Source organism: Mus caroli, unplaced genomic scaffold, assembly GCF_978045245.1.
Source record: "Mus caroli unplaced genomic scaffold, Mus_caroli_1 scaffold_2, whole genome shotgun sequence".
NCBI classification, from domain to species: Eukaryota; Metazoa; Chordata; class Mammalia; order Rodentia; family Muridae; genus Mus; species Mus caroli.
The window spans coordinates 147,768,431-147,780,442 of NW_028227257.1; the positions used below are offsets into that span (position 1 = coordinate 147,768,431).

Sequence of the window (12,012 nt, forward strand, 5' to 3'; positions counted from 1 at the left end):
CCCAGCCTGCTGTGGATGGAGGAGAAGGGGACAGAGCAAGGGTGAGCCTATGACCACCCAGAGACCTGCTCTCTCAAGGACTTGGGTTAACCAGCACTTAAAAAGGAAAGGCTGACGGACAGAAGAGGCTGATCCTGGACCACCAACACAGATGACCAGCCCTGAACTTGGGCTTCTGAATATTAGACCCAAGATGGCAATCAGAATGTCTCCTTAGTTGGAGGACAGACACCTAGTCTGTGTGATATTCATGGCTGCAATGAGAGGCAGTCCTCAGGCCACATACACTAGAGTCACTGGCAATAAACAGCAGCCCAGGCTAGCTGGGGACAACAGAGAACACAATTGGACAAGGAGAGAAGTTATCTGGCTCTATACCGACAGTTCTGTCATCCATTGGCCATCAAGCACAGAAGCTAGAGTATACCTCATAGGGAAGGACAGGGCCAGGCAGTGCCTGCCACACCCCAAAGAAGTGGAGCTGAAGTGTCACACTCCCCTGACTGAGGAGCAGGGGAGAGAAGCCAGGCCAAGCCCACAAGGACGCCCTGGAGTCAGAGCCCTTGGAGGCCATCAAGTTCCAGAGGCAGTTTCAAGGACACTGGAGCCAGCAAGGAGCCAGTGCAGAGGTGAAGTGTAGCAACGGGATCCAGAAGCATCCTAGAGAATGTCACTGCATGTGACCTGGCCAGATGTGCAAGATTGGTTACCATTCTATGCTGTGCGTGCTTTTGTCTTGGAGCCTGTGGACAGCATGGCATTTCTGTTCAACAGCGCACCTCAGATTCTCTTTGGAGGATCTGGGAGAAGGGTGAACAGTCAAAATGTTGATAAAATTGTCCAGTGAGACCCTCGTGCTCTCCTAGATGGATACTTGGTGGGATGAGTCTTCCCTGGCCAGGTGGCTCCAGATAGATCCCAGATGTGCTGTGGTGGGAGCAAGGAACCTAAGGAGGAAGCAGGGAGGGGCTGGGCTGACCTACACTGTCTGGGATGCTCCTGCCTCCTTAAGGATCAGCTGGGTTTTCCAGACTGACTAAAATTAATTCCCTTTCCTCTGAAGCAGGGGACGTCTTTATGCCACGCTGGGACCTAACTGGCGGGTTCCAGTTCGGAATTCTCCCAGAACTCGGAGCTGTGTCTACAGGTATACATTTGTTCATTTTCTCATTTGACAGCGGTTTTGGGGTGTTTACTGAGGGAAAGGCTCTGTGCCAGATGTATCATAACACTATCTCTGGTGCTACAATTGCTCCAGAGAGGTATGGGGCCCTCCAGGAGAGAAAACAGTGCTGGAAGAATGATGGGAATTGGCCAGGTGACTGGAGAGGGATTCCCAGGGCCAAAGCTCCCAGCCAGCCAGCCAGACATGGAGCTGTGAGGCAGTAGGAATGGGGGCTCAGTGAGGGTAAGATCCACTGAGTATAGGAAACCAGAGACGGGTTTCAGAGCCACATCCAACAGGAGCAAGGATATTACCTGCCTCTTAAATGCAGTGGGACCCAGGGAGGTTTAGTGGAGAAATAACTGTGTGGTTGGTGAGGATATGGGGGAGAGAGGAATAGAAGCAGGGGCCAGAGACAGCATTGTGCTCTTATCTAAAAGAAGATACAGTGGCTTTGGTGGAGAGGTGGGATGACAGCCAGATGTGGTTAGGACCTAGGACTAGAACATCCATGGCACTAAGTTGCAGATCATGAATAAGGGAAGAGACTTTAGCAGGGTCTGACCTCACTACTGGCTTAGTGACCAGCTTGGTTAAGCCAGGTGGACATCCAATAAGCAAGAGCACAAAACTCTCAAGCATGGGACAAGCCTTGGACAGTGTCACCAGGACAGTGCCTGATGTCAATGGAGTGGATGAAAGAAAAGCCAGGAGGAAAGGGGAGCAGGCTGGGAGTGTGGGGCTCCTGCCCCCCTCCCCCTGTACCCTATGACTTTGCACCCTCCTGCTAACATGAGGAGGACCTGCAAGGCATAAACCATAGGCCTGAGCACGGCAAGCAGGCTAAGGTGGAGAAACTTGGTGAGAGCTTTCTGAGGAAGCTTACCTTACTCTTTCTTTGGTAGCTTTGGCCCAACACCAAGAGTCCTCTGACTATGGAACATCATAGGTTCACCTGGGAGGCGCAGTGAGTGGGAAGGTACCAGGTTTCAGCTGCTCTGGAGCCGTATCTAACTGAGAGTCTCCCTTTAGCCCCACGAGCCCTTGCACCTGTACTGTGGGAAGCTCAGCCACTGTGCCCACTATGGAGGGGCCTCTGAGACGGAAAACCCTGCTCAAGGAAGGCCGGAAGCCTGCAGTAAGTCACACATGCATTCATCAGAGGCAGTGTGGGCTCAGGTGGTCTCGAGGCCTGCTGTCGTCTTATTTTGAGTTTCTATTGCTATGAAGAAACACCATGACCACTCTTACAAAGGAAAACATTTCATTGGGGCTGGCTTACAGTTTCAGAAGTTTAGTCCATTACTGTGGCAGTGGGAGAGATGTTGGCATGCCAGCAGACATGGTACTGCCCCACTAAGTCTAACTTGAGCATATGAGACCCCAAAGCTCGTGTCCACACTGACACACTTTCTCCAACAAGGCCATACCTCCTGATAGTCCCACCACACCTGCCAACCGGGCTCCTACGCCTGGCTGTAACCATTGAGGGGGGGAAAGGCCTCAGTTTCTCTATCTGTGACTTAGGATGAAACTACATTTCCTCCTGGGGCCGTTTGTGGCAGAGAACCAGCCTATGGGTGCATGGGCAAGTTAGAGCCATGGCGGTAGTCTAGAGGGTAGACAAGGCCTGGACACTCAGCCCCAGTAGGCAGCATGGCTCACTGTGTGGTGCTCCCATGTAGACTCCCTCACTCCCTAGCAGCATGCAAGTACCAGTGGGAAAAGCATGGAGACAAGGCATCAGGAGGATCATCATGCCTGCCACCAGCCTTCATGTCACAGCCACCGTGGCCCCTCATGTCAGCTTCAGCTCCTTGGGTGGCAGTCTCATCCTCAAGCTGCCTCTCCTTGCTGCATCTGCTCTGCCTTCCTGTTCTGCTCTGGTTGACTCCTGTCTGCAGAGTTGTCTAGAGATACCAGCTGTGGTGAAGATGTCAGGGCCCCATCTCCTGCCCTCTGCAGGTCTTCTTAGAGTCCTTGTCTCTAGTTGCCAGTAAGAGGCTTGGATGACGGATAAGGTAGAGAGCTTCCACCCCAGCTCTGGCTACTCTCGGTCTCATAAGGTTGGTGTTAAAAAGCTCCCTACAGCATGGGGCCCCATGGCAGACCCGTGGGAAGGACTTACTCCCTCTCCATACCACACTCACCACATGTACTGAGTGGATCACAGGACAAACCGCAGAGTTGGTTTACACTTGAGTCCCAGGGATAAATAACACTTAGGTCGGTGGGGTAGGGGACAAGGACCTTTGCCCACCAAGCCATCTCAATAGCCAGGAACTAGCTTTTTTTTTTTTTTTTTTTTTTTGGTTTTTTGAGACAGGGTTTCTCTGTATAGCCCTGGCTGTCCTGGAACTCACTCTGTAGACCAGGCTGGCCTCGAACTCAGAAATCCGCCTGCCTCTGCCTCCCGAGTGCGCCACCACCGCCCGGTGGGACTAGCATTTTTAATAAAATGGAAGAGAATGGAAAATGTCTACATTCTTCACAAACAGTAAAGATAAATGTTCTGTGAGCCTTTTTCAGTTTAGCATGTGTGTCTTTTCTGTGCATCCTGTGGTGTCAGAGAAAGGCTGGAAGACAGCTTTCCTTAGTTGTGACACAGCTGTCCCCATGAGGAAGAGGACTCTGTCATGATGCTGACTAGCCTTCTCCTGGGAGGTGTGGTCCTTTCCTTCCAGATTTGGGTACTTACACTGACACTGCAGACCTGCGAGCGCCACCAAAGGCCTCAGACTTCCGCCCTCAGCCTGTCAGAGCAGCCCACGATGAGCATTCCATCTCTAGGTGGCAGCTTGGCATGTCTATTTTCCTGATACACCATTGGGCCCAGCTCCCCCACACAGGATTTATACCCTGAAGTACCTTCCACAAGGGGAAGAAAGGAAGGAGTGGGAGAGGAAAAAGATCTGCTGGGCCTGGGTAGAGCTGGCACTGCCAGGGATGACAGAGGGCCAGAGAAGGAGGCCTACTCTGGCATGAATGGGATGGCCATGGCCACCATCTGGCCGTCTGAGGCCACTCCCCTCCCCAGTATCATCGCTCTGCCTGTCCTTCTTCTGCAGCTGTCCTCATGGACCAGGTACTGGGTTGTACTCTCAGGAGCCACCCTCCTTTACTATGGAGCCAAGTCTTTGCGGGGTACAGACAGAAAACATGTAAGTCCTCTGAAAAGGCTGCCTGTGCTGGACTTCCCCTAGTGGGAGGGACCCCTATGGCTGCAAGAGCTAGGGTGGGCCATGTTAGTCTGCCTTGCTGAGGGCAGGGTGTGGGTCCAGGCCTCCCAGATGACTGTTGCTCTTTTCTAGTATAAATCTACACCTGGCAAGAAGGTCTCCATCGTAGGCTGGATGGTGCAGCTGCCAGATGACCCCGAGCACCCAGATATCTTCCAGCTGAATAACCCTGACAAAGGTGGGTGGCAGCCTGGGCTGGAGCCGCTGTTCCCTCTCTGACCTCTCTCTGATGTGCACCTGGAAGCTCTGAGATCACTATTTTCCCTTTACCCTAGGTTTCCATGGCACACAGTCTTCTTGCTGCTTAGACTCTGGTTGGTGCTTCTGTTGAGCAGTGAGAGAGGCCTTGCCTTTGACTTGATGGGTCTGTCCTTCCTCAGTCTGTAGCCCAAGGGTCTTAGAGTAAATAGAAACCAATGTTAGATGAGGCAAAAAGTTGAGACCAGAAGGGTTTGGGTCCTGGTTTCCAGGGACTTGACATAGCTTTACTATAAGACTATACAGTGTCCAGGTTCAGCGGCAACTCAGAACCTGTGTAACTCTAAAAGCTCCAAGCTGATCTTCCTCACTTCCCTCTCAGTCCCTGCGAAAAGGAGGGAAAGGGCCTGGCTCTATCCCGCCCAGGAACCTTGTCTTCACTGACATGCCCAGCAGTCCACATCCAGCTTCCTTGGTATCCCAAGTTACGAAGCAAAAATCAAACAGCAGCAGCCACACGGTTAGAAGCTTACACACATTCATACAGTAATAGGAACGTTCAAGTGCAGAGTTCAAGCACACACAAGTCATCTGAGGTCGTGCTGGGTAAAGTTTGCCTTTGGCGTCTGCAGATCTGGCTAGAGACCAAGACTATGCATTTCTAGCAAGTTCCCTGGGAAGGATGATGGGGGTACAGTCCAGTGGACTATAAGAGTGTCATGTTCCCATGGTTGCAGCTGAGAAATAAGGGCGCCCAACCACCTCAAGGAGCCCTGCAGGCAGAGAGGTGGTAGACTGCCAGGCCCTCTGCTGTATTGGGGTGACTAAGTATGCATCTGCTCCACACACAGGTGTCCTTACTCATGCCACTAGAGTCCCTTCCCCAGTGGCCTTGGCCAGGCCAGAGAGGTTTTCTTCTCTTTCTTTTTTTCTTTTTTCTTAAAGATTGATTGATTGATTGATTGATTGATTGATTTATTATATGTAAGTACACTGTATGTGTCTTCAGACACACGAGAAGAGGGCATCAGATCTCATTACAGATGGTTGTGAGCCACCATGTGGTTGCTAGGATTTGAATTCAGGACCTTCGGGAGAGCAGTCAGTGCTCTTAACCACTGAGCCATCTCTCCAACCCACCAGTGAGGTTTTCCTTAGGAGGAAAGCCATGCCTGTGCAAGCTCCATGGGCCCTTGTGGCCATGGGGACCACAGGCCACTCCTCTTTGAGCCTAGAGCAGTGCTTCTCAGCCTTCCTAATGTTGTGACCCTTAGTACAGCTTTGCATGTCATGACCCTATGACCTCCAGCCATGAAATTATTTTGTTGCTACTTCATAACTAATTGTGCTACTGTTATGAATCGTACTATAAAAATCTGATATGCAACCCCCAAAGGGTTCACAACTCACAGGTTGAGAACTGCTGGCCTAGAGGAAAGCATTGTCTCCAAGCAAAAGGAATGTGACGTGAGGTCAGGGGGCAATGCCACTGACAGAGTTAAAGGGGTCTCTAAACTAAATATGAAAAGTTACATCTTGGTCTTCGGTGACAAGTAATGTTGTCTTCCTTCCATTATGAGTATAAGCATCAGATGGCAAGAATTTCAGAAATCCTCTGAGTTTTGTCCCCAGGAGAAATTGTAGGCATTTTCTCAGCAAGTGTGGTTGCAGACATCTCCGGATGCACCTCATTGGTGCTCCTCTTGAAATCCCAGCATGATATTAGACCTACTGCCAGCTCTAGGATATAGAGACAGACAAACTGACAGACTTACATCACACTGTGCAGGTAGTTTAGTACTGAGTCTTGGTATCAGTGATTTTCTTTGTGTTTTCTTTTATATGTTTATAAACATTGGTTTGAGAGCCGCTGGGAACCTGGTTGTTAGGGTCTTAGTCCAAAGATCTCACCCTGGCCTGCCATGACAGCTTTTCTTACTCTTACAGACTCGTGCTCACACAGCACACTCAGGCTCGCCCTCTTGTGTGTCCTTCCTAACCAGGGTTCCTTTCCCCATCAGGCAATGTTTACAAGTTCCAGACGGGCTCCCGTTTCCATGCGATACTGTGGCACAAGCATTTGGATGATGCATGTAAAAGCAGCAGGCCTCAGGTAACGTCCCTCAGATCTGTGTCAGCAGAATCCTGTAGACAGTAGGTCTCCCTTCTGTCCTCAGAGCCCACCAGGTTTGTTCCTAGGTGCCCACTCAAAGATTTTCCCATGAGTCAAGGCAACCCTTGCATGAATGAAGCCTGGCCTAAACTAGAATGTAGTATCCTTTCCATTAGAGAAAATGCAACAGACATAGCCATTAGGGGACAGTGAGGTGGCAAGTGTGACATCATCCAGTGTCCAGCTCTGGCATCTATTTAGTCTGTTCCCCAGAGCTGATTTCATTGGAAAAATGCAAATTGACCAATAGGTCTGTCCCTCTGTCTGGGGAGTGTCCTAGTAATATCTAAAGTATTTAGGGACAACCATGTGCCAGGCAAGGCACAGAACCTAGGTCCTGGTCTATCCTCTTCCTCTGTTGTTCCCACTCCTCTCCTTGACACCCATGACTTTACATGCAGCCATGTCCCTATGATGTGGGTTCTCTTACTGTTTCCATTGTACTCTGAGGAGCCTAAGGCTCAGAAGTGAAGGACACCTGTGCAAGGGCCCATTGTGAGTGAGTGGTGGAGCTGGGGCCCAACTCCATCTACCTGATCCACAACTCTGACCTTATAGCTCCTGACTGAGAGTCCCTGTCATTGTACCAGACAAAGAGAGCCAGGAGTACAGCCCCTACTGGGCAGGCCTTTGACAGGAATGGCAGCCTCCATCCTTAACACAGGTGGGGTTGAGTTGGAACATCTTGCTCCCTGCATGTCACATGGGCAGCATTGATGCCACAAGGAAGCCCAAAGTAAACTTCCCTGTCCTCAGGACCTGTGGGGCCGCCGGTGTGCTCACCCTGTCCTCAGAGCCTGTGGGCCCGTGGGTGTGCTCACCCTGTCCTCAGAGCCTGTGGGCCCGTGGGTGTGCTCACCCTGTCCTCAGAGCCTGTGGGCCCGTGGGTGTGCTCACCCTGTCCTCAGAGCCTGTGGGCCCGTGGGTGTGCTCACCCTGTCCTCACCATGTCCTTACAACCAAACGTGAAAGCATGCTCATTATGGCACTGTCCATGATAGAACACCAGAAACCTCCAGCCTGCCTGAGATTCCTGAGCAACACCAGATAGCTACCAGGAAGATGGTGGCAGGTCTAAGGAGGTCCAAAAGGCGTTGGAGTAGGCAAGGGTGATTGCATTTGCATTTAAATGTTTGTGAATATTTACTATATGTATGTGAGCATATTCATGTAAAATCTCTACAGTGATATACAAGAAACTATAATCCTATAATTTTAGAGTGCTTATTTACCTTTGAGATAGACGAGCAGATAGATGTACAAAGTCTTTTTCAGTGGTGCTGAGATTGAGCCCTGGGCCTCAGACATGCTAGGTAGTTGGTCTGCCACAGAGGTACACTCCCGGCCCAGCTTACTTACGTCTACACATTACATCAGCATCACTGTCCATCTCTGTGATTTGGGCCCACTGCCATGTCAGGGCAACAAGGGGAACAAGGCTGACGCTTGAACAGGGTTGCTGCTGCAGCAAGATGCATTAAGAGGAAGATCTGGATCTTCCATTCCAGTCTCCTCAGCTCTGGGCACCCTACCGTCCCTGAGCTTTCACAGCAAACTGGAGCTCACCAGCCATACATAGGCAGCCCCAGGGCCTGTGTGCAGGAGGCCATGTGGTTCTAGGTCCGCCTGATAGGCTTGAGGTAGGCACCTGGCTGGGGGAACAGGACGATCTCATCCAGGAGCAGCAAAGGGAGGTCTGAGTGAGTTCATTCTCAGGAATAACAGCAGCCAGAAAGTGCAGCAACTCATGCAGCAGACTGGCATGTTGTCCAGAAGACTCCTAAGTGGGATTTCATGCACTGGCCAATACGGCATGCCAATACGGCATGCCAAGGCAAAGTCCTGCCATGTGGTTGTCTCCAGTTTTCAGACCTAGGGGAAGGAGGATTTTCTTTTTATGCCTTTTTCTTTTTTATTTCTAATTTGCTTTTCATCAATTTGCTTTTATACTGTGATGTATAAAACATGGGGACAACCTCAACCCCATGTATGGGGTAGAGGCTTACTTAAATCAGTCACTATGCACCTGAGAGACAGCTCAGGAATGGCACGGAAAAGGGTTTTACAGAAGTGTGGCCTTCCACATGGAATCTGGGATGAAGACTGTTTCTATTTGCACTTCTTAAAATTGTTTTTTTTTCTGACACTGAATCTATTTAAGCTTATTTATAATGTATGTGTAAGAAACAAACAACAGCAGTAGAGCTAGCTGTGGCAACACTCAGGAGGCTGAGGCAGGAAGATCACGGGGCCAGCCTGGGCTACAAACAACTAAAGACAACAACAGCCAAAAACAGTAGTAGAGAAACACCATATACTTACTTCATCCAAAACCTAGAAACCCTGACAGGTCTTGAGACCTTCCCCTTCCCCTTAAGTCATTCTCTTCCTCCCCTAACTTCCCTCTTCTCCTGATGTGTGTTACTTCCCTGTCTCATTTTACTGCACTCCTGAGGAGGAAACCCAGGACTCAGCTGCTACCACTGAGCTATGGCCCAGCCCTCATTTACAATTTAAAAACCTCTTTAATAAGAGAGCCATGCCTGTGTGCACCATCCTGCCCTCTGCTCCTCTGCACTGTGGTCCTGAGGGTGAGCGATGCTTGCACACATGGCTGCAGGTCACTGCGGCGCCTCTCTTCTCTGTAAGCTCTGCCTGTCTGTCATCTCAGAGCTGATTCCCTATGCCTTGCTCCCGTGAGTTTTGAGGCGATGAACATTCTTGGAGCTGCATCTTCTTCTGATTTCTCATTTGGGTGAAACTGACACCAAGATGGGTTTGGGTTGGTTTACTTTATGAAGTGATGTCTAACCATACCAACTAGAACACCAAAGTAATGCCAAGGGAGGAAGTTCAGAGCTGGGGAGTGGAGGCAGCTGTGAGGGCAGGGAAGTACTCTGACAGTGGGGCTGGTAGCTTCTGGGGGAAGGGAGTGGAGTTCACGATCTCCCCATACTTCCTTCTCCTGTGCCAACTCCCTGCCATACCTTAAGACATCCCCCACCTTCTAGGCTAGTTTCCCCTCCAGAGACATTCACCCTAGTTCAGCAGGGCCTATCCTTCATACCATAAACCCAGTTAGTTGTCTTGGCTCAGAGGATAGTGGTGACAAATGTCTCAGCCCTGGCTCTAACTCTCTTTGTGGCCTGTACGAGTCTCAGTCTCCTCATCTTCATTATGGCGACCCTTCCAGCGTCCACCTGATAGAGGTCAAGTGAGGACTCCAGAACCTGTGCATATGAAGTAGTCAGTGTAATGCCTGGCACATGGTAGCTACTCCCCAGTGGCAGCAGTCATTGCCGAGTTCTTCCCTCCCCATACTTGTATGTCCCTAACTGTAGGGACTGTCCCCTGTCCCTTTCTGTGGATTGAAACTTTGACAGAGGGTGAGCTTTCTCTCCTAGGTGCCTGCAAACCTTATGTCCTTTGAATGAGTATCTGCAGGACTTGGCGAGACTACAAAGGCTTCTGAGAGCCTAGACTGGTTCTATGGAGGAGAGCAGCTCTGGGCATAAGCTGTGGGCCAAGGCACTGGAGCCTCATCGCTGGACTCGAGGAATATGGCCATGGCCTCACAGTCCTGGATGGCTCCCCAGTGTGAGATCCACCTGTCAACCCACAGCAACTCTCATGAATCATTCTGCAGCAGCACCCCATTGGGTGGCTGTCAGACCCCAAACTGCGCACCCTATGCCCCCTCTCTGGGCCATCGTCTGTCCACCAGCTGCTTTTGCATCAGGGGAGCATTTGACCCATGTTGGGTTCTCCATGCTTTCTGCTGCACACAGAGTGGATGGCGTTAATCTTCGAGAGGGCTGGAGAGCAGAGACGGGCTGCTGGACAGGCTTGTTACACCCCAAGTGCACCGGCCACTCACCCACAGGGCCGCCTCAGATTTTGTATACCCCTAAAGCATCCTGTGTGTGTGCGCGCGCGGTACATGTGTGTGTGAGCGAGTGAGTATGAACTCTCTGAGAAACATACATTTTGGCACAAGACTTGTGACATCACACACTTATTGGCTTTGAGTCCCTGCTTGAAGCTTTAGTTACAGCCTTGTCCTCTAAGAAAAGTCTGAAGGGAGTCCAGAAGCTCCGTGTTAAGGGTCCCTTGAGTTCTTTTACTGTAAACAAACAATGCCTTAAATCGTGTCTTGTTTTCTGTTCCTATGGGTGCTATTCATCTGGATGGCCTGTTCCCTGGGCCCCAGGCCCTCCTGGGTCTTGTTGTTAGCCCGTCTGAGGCAGAATCCATTTCAGGACCGTGTACTGGGCACTGGCCTGCTTGCTCCCCACCACAGGCTTTCCTGGTGGTCCTATGGGCCCTCCTTATCTCGCCCACTCCTGCTATGCTGGTGTGGGAAGCTGGGACCTTTTCTCCCAGCAGCTTGGAGGCCCCCACAGTGATCGGTGGTCAGAAGCTGTGCCACTCCGCATTCTCCCATGGGGCAGAATTACGCTCCTTTCCTCACCCTTGCCACCACTGCCAGGGCTGGCCACACTGATTCCTGATCACACAGGGAGCTGAGTGACAAGGAGGCCTAAGCCCCCTCAGTCTTGCCCCTAAATGTAGTCACCAGCAAGTTCTCATCCAAGTCCAAGGGCCCAGTTCTTGATGACCAGGTGACAAGAGAGCCAAACCCTAGGGAGTGAGATGTCCAGCCTCTGCATTCATGAACAAGGACTTATCTGTCACCTGTTGTCATAAGGTGATTTTTACTTTGCACATTTTAATTCAAGTGTATTGCCCTTTGTCATCACTGATGGATGCTCTCTGTCCCTCTTCCTCTTCCTCCTTGAATCTGGGTACCCTAACCCTGAGAAGAAAACCCTCAGTTTTCTGGAAAAGGCTGAATTTCTGGGTCCCTGTGGGTATCATGGTTTTACACAGTAACCCAATCATGAAACCATCCCAACAATAATGGAGAAGCTGCAGACAACACCATAACCATGAACTTACCACCAGAAAGCACTGCATTACAAACAAATGGTGACATGTCTCTAAAACATGGATGACTTGATGGGGGGATTAGTTTTCGTCATGGCCGTACATTTTAGTCAAGCTTTGTTGTACTCTGAAGCTAGCCTTCCTGTGGGCAGAGCCTGGATATTTTCATGCCAAGAGAAACTCCACATGGTAAAGTTGATGCCATCAAGCCTTGACCACAGCTGCCTTGCACATCCACCCCCACCAGTGGTCCAGCTGTGTGCACTAGCTGTGTGCACTGGATTCTATCA

At 50.6% G+C, this 12,012-nt stretch overlaps 1 protein-coding gene across 5 annotated transcripts in view; it reads left to right on the forward strand.

Annotated features, from left to right (window-relative positions):
* Window positions 1-10,921, forward strand: part of Ralgps1 (Ral GEF with PH domain and SH3 binding motif 1) — a 244,145-nt gene extending 233,224 nt beyond the window's left edge. For 3 of the 5 annotated variants that reach the window (XM_085835002.1, XM_085835003.1, XM_085835006.1), the window contains 6 exons: window positions 1,064-1,147; window positions 2,198-2,303; window positions 4,234-4,326; window positions 4,477-4,582; window positions 6,624-6,715; window positions 10,180-10,921. In XM_085835002.1, coding sequence (XP_085691128.1) covers window positions 1,064-1,147; window positions 2,198-2,303; window positions 4,234-4,326; window positions 4,477-4,582; window positions 6,624-6,715; window positions 10,180-10,209 — 511 coding nt within the window. In that variant the 3' untranslated portion in view covers window positions 10,210-10,921. The remainder of the gene's footprint in view (window positions 1-1,063; window positions 1,148-2,197; window positions 2,304-4,233; window positions 4,327-4,476; window positions 4,583-6,623; window positions 6,716-10,179) is intronic. The other 2 variants (XM_085835005.1, XM_085835004.1) reach the window with 1 other exon arrangement.
* Window positions 10,922-12,012: the final 1,091 nt, after the last annotated feature.